Consider the following 8,353-nt stretch of genomic DNA (forward strand, 5'->3'; position numbering starts at 1 on the left):
CCTGCTGAAGCGGTGGGACATGCTGAATCTTGAGGGGTTTGTGTGAGAATTGGACTCTGTGTGGAATTCAAGCTGAATGGACAGTAATTTGGGGGGGAAAAAAAAACCTGCCCTAGATGGCTAAGATATATTTTTCCCTTGCAGCCGCTCAGTTTCTGGCTCATTGATTCTTGTGGTGTACTACCTTACCTGTTGTGCTCTCTGATAGTCAAACTTCAAAAAGAAGAAATGCAAATGTTATCAGATGTCTTAATTTTTAAGTGACTCTAAGTAACTCTCAGATGCATCCCAAAATGAACCTGGGTCCCTTTGCACAAAAGGACAAAACTATACATTTTCTTCTGCAGGTCACCTGAAAGGGGAGGAGAATTTGGGGCTAGGATTCTCCAAACCCATTCTTTCAGGAGGCTTTGCACTCGTCTTTCTCATCAAGTCAAGCTTGAAAATGTGTAGCTCTGATGTGTTAGTATTTAGCATCAGAGAAGAGGTGAGACATTTGCAGGAGTGGAGGGGATTGATAAAAGGCTTGAAGCAAGATCACTGGGATGGTGTGTAGGGGCAGTGCAGTCAAAGAACGGCAGGACTAGCCTGCTTCTCGCAGAGCTGTACATGTTCCTCTCAAGGCATGTTGTTGCTATGAAAGGGCAGGGAGGTCTGTGGCAAATGATCAGAAAGTCACTTACGTAAAGGTGGTCTGCAAATCAATTTGGTGACTTTGGTTCAGTGTTTGTGCTGAATGCTCTCATTCTCCAGGCTAAGCAGCGAGCAGCATTCAGCACATAACCGAAATGCTTACTATTTCTTTTCCTTAGGTTCTGTGAAGTGCAGCCCCGCTAGGACCTCCGGCTCCCGCTCCAATGTAACACCCATACATGCACCATGCTGGTGATATCCCATCACCCAGGGATCCTGCTGGAGCTTGGAGCCGGCCTACAAGGGGTCAGGTAAGTTCCACTGGAAAACGAACTCCACAGCCCATTTCAAGGGTATGACTCTTAGTATTTCTTCTTGGTTCTTAAAGCCTAAGAAGAACAATGTTTTGATGGATAAACTAGATACCCCCGTTCTCTTAGCCTGGCTAATGGGGCAAATGAGACAATGTGTATTGTTCACATCGATAAAAGTTTCACAAATTGATTTGCAGGTCACCTTTAACCTATGAAAGTATGCATATTTGAATACGATATACCTAGTTTGCTGGACATACCATGTTTTCTGCCTTCTCTTGCAACATGCTGTGTATTATGTTTAGCTGAGTTTATCGTCTTGAAAAACCATGACTGGCTGCAGAAATGTCAGATTTGTTAACCTAACTGAGGCTACAATAACTATAGAACTGAGTGAGTTAGGTCAGCAAACCAGCTAGCCCAGCAGTTTTTTGTGAAGTGCTTGAGATGTGTGAGATCTTGTAGCAGACTGATCTAGGAAGCCTGTTTTCACTTGCTGAAATCGGTGTTTTCTTGTTTGAAATGATGGGTAGTTCCTTTCCGAAATGGCTCGTATTTTTTAAGCTTTGTAAAAATCTTTCTGTTTGAATTTGCTCATCCTTTTTAGTCTTGCTCCTCTGTAAGACTGGCAAAATCCTGTGCCTAGCTTTTGTAGGGCAAACTACCTGAAAAAGTTATATTTGCAGTTTCCTATCTCCTAGCATACTGTTTGTGTGTGTTCTGGTGTTATGAGAGAAAGTAAACAGGTTAAGAGTATTCCCGCTTCCTAGAAGAGATAGAGCATTTGCAGCATTTTCACCCAGTTTTTTTTCCAGTCATCTGTTGATTCTTACTGTCAACTTTTGAACCCATTGTAATTTCACAGCAGCATCTCTGGGTTGGTGTGCAGTAGTAATCCTGCTCAGATAGATCCGTTTGTCAGCTTCTGCAATGGCATTTTCTTCTACCCGTCTCTGTGCCCTTACAAAATGTACAACTTCTCTTGGTTGTTGCTCGTGATCCACGTAGTGTTTTCCAGGCAGAAATTCGTATCATAGGTTCTGTTGCATTGTCTTATGCTGACTCTGATCTCTAATGCTCTTGGTGGGCTGGGCTGGGACTCTCTGGAAGGATATTTTTCTTCGTGTACTCCACTGACTCAGTGCAAGCCCCACCTGGGATCCCTTTTGGTTTAAGTAGGGCGGAGCAGAACTACAATTCTGAAGTTTGTTCTTCTCCCTGCTTTACAAGGGCGTTTTGAACACAGGAATAAAAAAATGTTTCTTGGCTCTTGAGAGAGGGAAATGGTTTGTCTAATGTAAGAGAGCTGTTAAGAGTTGGTGCGTTCAGATATGTGACTGTGGTCTTGGTCATTACGCGTAGTGACATCTTTCATGAAATCTTTCTTTCTCTTTCAGTTTTGAGATAAGTCTGGGACAGGTGACTCGTCAAATTAAAGAGCAGTGACTTGGAATTCCTGAAAATGAATCTTTTGTAGTGAATAGTCCTGCAGTGAACAATGTGATAGTGTTGGACTCTGACATCTGCAAATACCTCATTTGCTGTTTTGCCTAGTGGCACAAGCTGTGTCTCAGTCTCCTCACTGTTCTCCAGAGCTGTTTGTTCTCTTCCAGAATATTTTTCTTGTGTTTACTGTCCTTGGATTTTTCTGTGAAGATGTTTCCAAATCTTTTGTAGTGAATAGTCCTGCAGTGAACAATGTGATAGTGTTGGACTCTGACATCTGCAAATACCTCATTTGCTGTTTTGCCTAGTGGCACAAGCTGTGTCTCAGTCTCCTCACTGTTCTCCAGAGCTGTTTGTTCTCTTCCAGAATATTTTTCTTGTGTTTACTGTCCTTGGATTTTTCTGTGAAGATGTTTCCAAACTCCGGGTTTTCTGAAATGTTGGCTGCTCAGTGATGTGAGGTCAGGCCATTAAGTGTACAAGAGCTGGGAGAATGCAAGACCCAAGGTATCAAGAGGGTCAAGAGGGTTTCTTTCTCCAGTGGGAGCAAACACTGTCTGAGGGATTTCAAAGTGCGTTTAGTACTTTTTCCCTGACACCGTCATCTGGTTGAAGCAACGTGTAGTTGTCAGGGTGATGTCTTGAGAGGTGAGTGGCAACAGGGATATGAATTATCAATAAAGGCAGAGGGAAGGTGGCAGTGGAGTATGTAGGTATGTGTCCTGTGCCGTTGTGAGCCATGGGAAGTGTTCAGGAAACTGCTTGGTAGCAGGAAGACAGAGTACAACCCAGGAGGACCTGGTGGAGAGACTTGTTGGACTGAGTTCATATTGGTTCTACCTGCTGTGCTTCTTGGCAGTGGAAATAACCTGTGGAAATACCTGTCTTTCACACAGGTATGAAGTTTGCAAGCCAAGTGAGGATGGCTTGGAGTCTGTTACTCTCTCTGTTTACTTTCGGGAAAAGATGATGAGGCAATCCAGCAATACTTCGGGGACTGTACTCTTTGGTCAGCCACTGTTAATATCGGTGCCGAAGCACAAGCTCACTGTGGATCACTTGTACAATGTCATTTTGGAGCAGATCAGGTAAGTCACGTCTGTACCTTTGAATCCTATGCAAAGCTCTAGTTCTACTCAATTACACTATAATAGGGTTACTGCATCCTTGATTTGCGTGGGGCTTGTAAATCAGGATTTGCATTGCATTAATGTCTGGAGGCCCCACGGCCATTTTCAAGGCCCTCTATAAAAGCAGGCTGTGAGGTGATGCTGATGGCAGTCACAAGGGAAGCTGCCTGCTTGGTGGCGCAGAACGGGTCAGGGGCAGAACTCAGGTCGCATTTTCAGGGCTATCAGATGGGACCACCTTAACTTATTTTTTGCCTGTTCCATCTATGGCCAGTAAAATTTGGAACAAGCAGTGAGAAGAGAGACTCTCTGAATTGTTGTTTGACTCAGAGCCTTTGTCCTGTAAATGATGCTGTACAGGACAGGTTCTGGTTTGCTGAGGGGGTTTGGACAGCAAGAACTGATGAGGGAGAGAGGTGCTGTTTTTCAGTATGGTTGTGTGATAAACATATTCCCTCTGTTTAGCCGCTATGTGAAACTCCCTTTGGTGGAAGAATACTCTACACCCTGCCCAGACAAAGGAACCTGCAATGGCTCCAACGGTGTGGATGAAGGTAAAATCCTTTCAAAATGGTCTGGAAGCTTTTCAGCACTTAAAGCTTTTATTAGCACTTGGTTTGTTCCATGTGTATTTGGCTTAAGCTCTAGCAGATTGTTTTTTCACAGTGATTAAACCCCTCTGTTACACAGGACTTTCGCACGGTACAGTCAGGTTTCTTGTAGCCCGTTTCCCTCCAAAGGGAGTTCATACATGGGTAAGCAGCAGCAGGAGAGTGAGGTGTGGTGTGCATTCATCTTGACAGAGGCAACTCCTTTCCTAGGGGGGATACTGATAATGCCCTTTGGTGAGGAAAACTGCCCTATTAGGTCACAGAGATAAGTTGTGGAAATGGTACTTTCTAGACCTAGAATCACGAGGTCTCCTTCTTAGGTTAGATACTAGCAAGGAGGCTTTTAATGCTGATGGCAAATGCACATTTCCCTTTCCTCTTTGAAATGATTCACTTGTGCTGCTGTGAGAGTAACAACTGAAACAAGTTAAATGGGAAATTTTAAATGGGGAAAAAAATCTGCCCTGTTTTTCTCAAAGAATGGAAATAATTTCCCTGGAGACTTAGATATTCTTTTCTGTAAAGACACCCAACTGCAACCTTGCTGGTTCCCTCTCGGGGTGTTTATTAGGGTGTGCTGTCAGAAGGTGCGATTGTTAACCTTCCATGAGTTAAGCACTCATCATGTCTGATATGAGGATATAAAGCCCAACATGTTACTTGGCATCTGCTAAAGTTAAAATACAACTTCAGGTGTGGTGGTTAGCAAACACAGGTTTCTATACCTGCGTGCCTTTTCATTCCTGAGAATGTGTGTTATAACAGGCTCATGCCAGCAGCTGTCCGTGTGAGGTCTCTTTAATAGCCCTGTATATTGTGCTGGTTTTAAATTTTGCCAGGTGACATTGAAGAGATGGAGCATCAGGATGGAGGGCAGGAAGGCAAGGAAAAGCTGGCAGAAGTTGATCCCTGTCACTCTGAGGGTTGTATGCAGATTGAGTCAGCAAGAGACCTGCAGCCTTGCAAGAAGCAGCATTTCACTTTTAGCCTCGTGAATTCCTCTGGGACCTCTGAGATAAACTCCATTGTAGAAGGAAAAATCTTAAAATTGAATGGTAATTATTGTCTTACTGCTGTGTTTTTGTTTTATTTTCTTCCTTCTCCTTACACCTTTGTGATAAATGTTTCTTCTGTCTTGTAGCTTTTTCTGCGCTTGCTATTGACTGGGATTCTGATACACGGAGGCTGCTTTTTGATGAGCAGGAGGCACAGGTTGTAGTGTGCTCTTTTCATAAGTAATCTATATGTAAACTTGCATGGTGCTTGAGAGGTTACAGTAGATGGTGAAATGTAGGTGTAGCTCCCTTCATAAAAATTGGAGTCACCAGCATGAGATGTGATCACTTAATCTTTTAGTGATAAGGTCTGTAGATCTAGAATTACTCACCTGTTTCCAGTGTGTTCTGAAAAGTAGATGTTTTAATTTCAAAGCTAAGTAGTTTAGTTCATAATCCATTCAACAAACAAAAAACCTCCCCCAAACTTGAAACTAGAAACCAAATTCATAGAGCCTAGTAGAAAGCGCCGTATTCTTTCTGTGAGGGTTCTGCTAGGCTGTGTTTTGTAGCAGAACAACCCATTGTTACTCTTTTTGTTCACCAACTCTGAAGTAAGGACATGTATTTTTCTGTTACGGACTGCTCATAGCATGGGAAGGAGTGGCTGGAAGCTTGAGATGATTGTGTGGGTGGGGACGTTGGGGGACAGAAATAGGCAACATGGTAAAGGTGAGCATGTTCTTTTTTGTGATGTCAAAGATTAAAGACCGTGTGGAGTTGAGTAACGCCCACATCTCTTTCGCTAGGCGTTTGAAAAACACGCGAGTATGTTGCAGCCACAGAAGAAGAAGGCTGTGGTAGCCCTCAGAGACTGCATAGAGCTCTTCACTACTATGGAGACGCTTGGTGAACATGACCCGTGGTAAGAGCCTCTGCCTGCCATATTTATTGTGAAATGCCGTAACTATTTGAGTTCATGTTATTTGTCATGGGATTCTGATAATTTCCCAGGTCTGTCCTTCTGACTTCATCTGTGAGCTGTCTTAAGTCATTGACTCAATAGGCTGCAGACATGGGTTGTTTCTTGGTTTTATTTAAAAAAAAAAAAAGTGGCAGTGGGCCTGTAGCTTCCAAAGACGAGGCTATTTTCAGTGCCCCAGCATACATCTGTCTTCCAGACAGTTCAGAGGAAGCAGCTGTGATAATAAAGAGTGGCTACCTTAAGGTTTAATCCTGTATTTGGTGGTGAACGGAGTTCAGTCCAGTTGGCAGCTGGTCACCAGTGGTGTCCTCAGGGCTCAGTGTTGGGGCCAGGTCTCTTCAACATCTTTGTCAATGATGTGGATGAAGGGATTGAGTGCACCCTCAGTAAGTTTGTAGATGACGCCAAGTTGGGTGGGTGTGTCAGTCTGCTTGAAAGTTGGGAGGCTCTGCAGAGGGGTCTGGACAGACTGGATTGATGGACTGAGGTCAACTGCAACAAGTTTAAGACTGCATGAGGTTTAAGACCAAGTGCCGGATCCTGCAGTTGGGCCACAACAACCCCCTGCAACGTTACAGGCTTGGGGAGGAGTGGCTGGAAACTGCCCAGCAGGAAAGGACCTGGGGGTGCTGGTTGACAGCAGCTGAGTATGATCCAGCAGGATGCCCAGGAGGCCAAGAAGGCCAACGGCATCCTGGCTTGTATCAGCACTGGTGTGGCCAGCAGGAGCAGGGCAGGAATTGTGCCCTGTATTGGGCACTAGTGAGGGCACACCTTGAGCACTGTGTCCAGTTTTGGGCCCCTCAGCTCAAGAAGGACATTGAGGTGCTGGAGCATGTTCAGAGAAGGGCAACGAAGCTGGTGAAGGGTCTGGAGAGCAAGTCTCACGAGCAGCGGCTGACAGAACTGGGGTTGTTTAGCCTAGAGATAAAGGGAAGACCTTACTGCTCTCTACAGCTACCTGAAAGGAGGTTGTAGAGAGGTGGGGGTCGGTCTCTTCTCCCATATAACAAGTGACAGGATGAGAGGAAATGGCCAGGGGTTGTGCCAGGGGAGATCTAGGTTAGGTATCAGGAAAAACTTCTTTACAGAGTGGGTTGTGAAGCATTAGAACAGGCTGCCCAGGGCAGTGGTGGAGTCCCCATCCCTGGAGGTGTTTAAAAGCCGTGTGGGTGTGGTGCTGAGGGACATGGTTTAGGGATCCTGGCAGTGCTGGATGAACAGTTGGACTTGGTCATCTTAAAGGTCTCTTCCAACCAGATGATTCTGTGATTTTGTGTGACACTTTATTTGTAGCTTGAACCAGTCCTGGCCCGCTCCTAACTCTACCAGAAATCCCTAGTGCGGGGGGTCTAGGTACAGCAGATCCTGAGTGACCAAAATGGGATTACTGTGTGCAGACATCCAGATGTTGTTTGCCAGCTGTGTAAGAAAGTAACTTATAATGTAGTAGGTGGTTGATTGTTATTAATTTTTGATTACATGCTGTAGATGTGTTTGCAGCTGCTATCTGTTTGAGCTGCATCAGGAGATAATAAAGTAGTAATGGGACCTTTAAACTGTTTTTAAAGTTTACAAAAGAAAGATTAATCTCTGTACCGTGCTCAGTTTGCGCACTTGCCGTGGGACATTTTGCCTATGAAGTGTAGGCAAGTTGCAGTTTGGAAGCCTCTGAGGACGTGTGTTCCGCTGCGTATTCCACAACCAAGGTGCCTTCCATGGGGCAGGGGCTGTACTGCTGTACATCCTTCCATGGAAGGCCAAAAGCTTTTGTTTTAATGTAGTCAGTGATTTCCTTGTTTGTTACTCCTTCCTCAGGTACTGCCCCAACTGTAAGAAACATCAGCAGGCCACAAAGAAATTCGACTTGTGGTCTTTGCCCAGGATTTTGGTTGTGCATTTAAAACGCTTCTCATACAGCAGATACTGGAGAGATAAACTTGATACTGTTGTGGAATTCCCTATCAGGTAGGATTCTTCCCTCAAGCTAGGAAGAACTTGGAAGATACTGGCCAAGAGAAATTTACTTCTGCGGTTACTGCTGCGTGGTTACTGCTTGTTCTAACGCTGTAACTGGAACAGCTCTGTCTTCTGGGTTTGAACTGCAAGACAGCAGGCTTGAGATGAGCAGGTTGGCTTTTTGGTGGTGGTTTTTTTTTTGTTAACCTTAATCAGTTCTATACATCTTAAAAAACACTAGTTACTTCTGAAATTAGGTTAAAACCATATGATTCTGCTG

At 44.5% G+C, this 8,353-nt stretch overlaps 1 protein-coding gene across 1 annotated transcript in view; it reads left to right on the forward strand.

Moving 5' to 3' along the window:
- The window catches only part of USP4 (ubiquitin specific peptidase 4 (proto-oncogene)), a gene marked incomplete at its 5' end in the record, with an annotated part of 42,020 nt that overhangs the window by 30,969 nt on the left and 2,698 nt on the right, over positions 1 to 8,353 (forward strand). Inside the window, 6 exons of the mRNA XM_010131366.1 lie at positions 3,290 to 3,481; positions 3,989 to 4,077; positions 4,974 to 5,189; positions 5,276 to 5,346; positions 5,939 to 6,054; positions 7,933 to 8,082. Of these exons, the coding sequence (XP_010129668.1) occupies positions 3,290 to 3,481; positions 3,989 to 4,077; positions 4,974 to 5,189; positions 5,276 to 5,346; positions 5,939 to 6,054; positions 7,933 to 8,082 (834 nt within the window). The remainder of the gene's footprint in view (positions 1 to 3,289; positions 3,482 to 3,988; positions 4,078 to 4,973; positions 5,190 to 5,275; positions 5,347 to 5,938; positions 6,055 to 7,932; positions 8,083 to 8,353) is intronic.

The sequence above is a fragment of the Buceros rhinoceros genome, unplaced genomic scaffold (assembly GCF_000710305.1).
Source record: "Buceros rhinoceros silvestris isolate BGI_N320 unplaced genomic scaffold, ASM71030v1 scaffold522, whole genome shotgun sequence".
In the NCBI taxonomy this organism is placed as follows: domain Eukaryota; kingdom Metazoa; phylum Chordata; class Aves; order Bucerotiformes; family Bucerotidae; genus Buceros; species Buceros rhinoceros.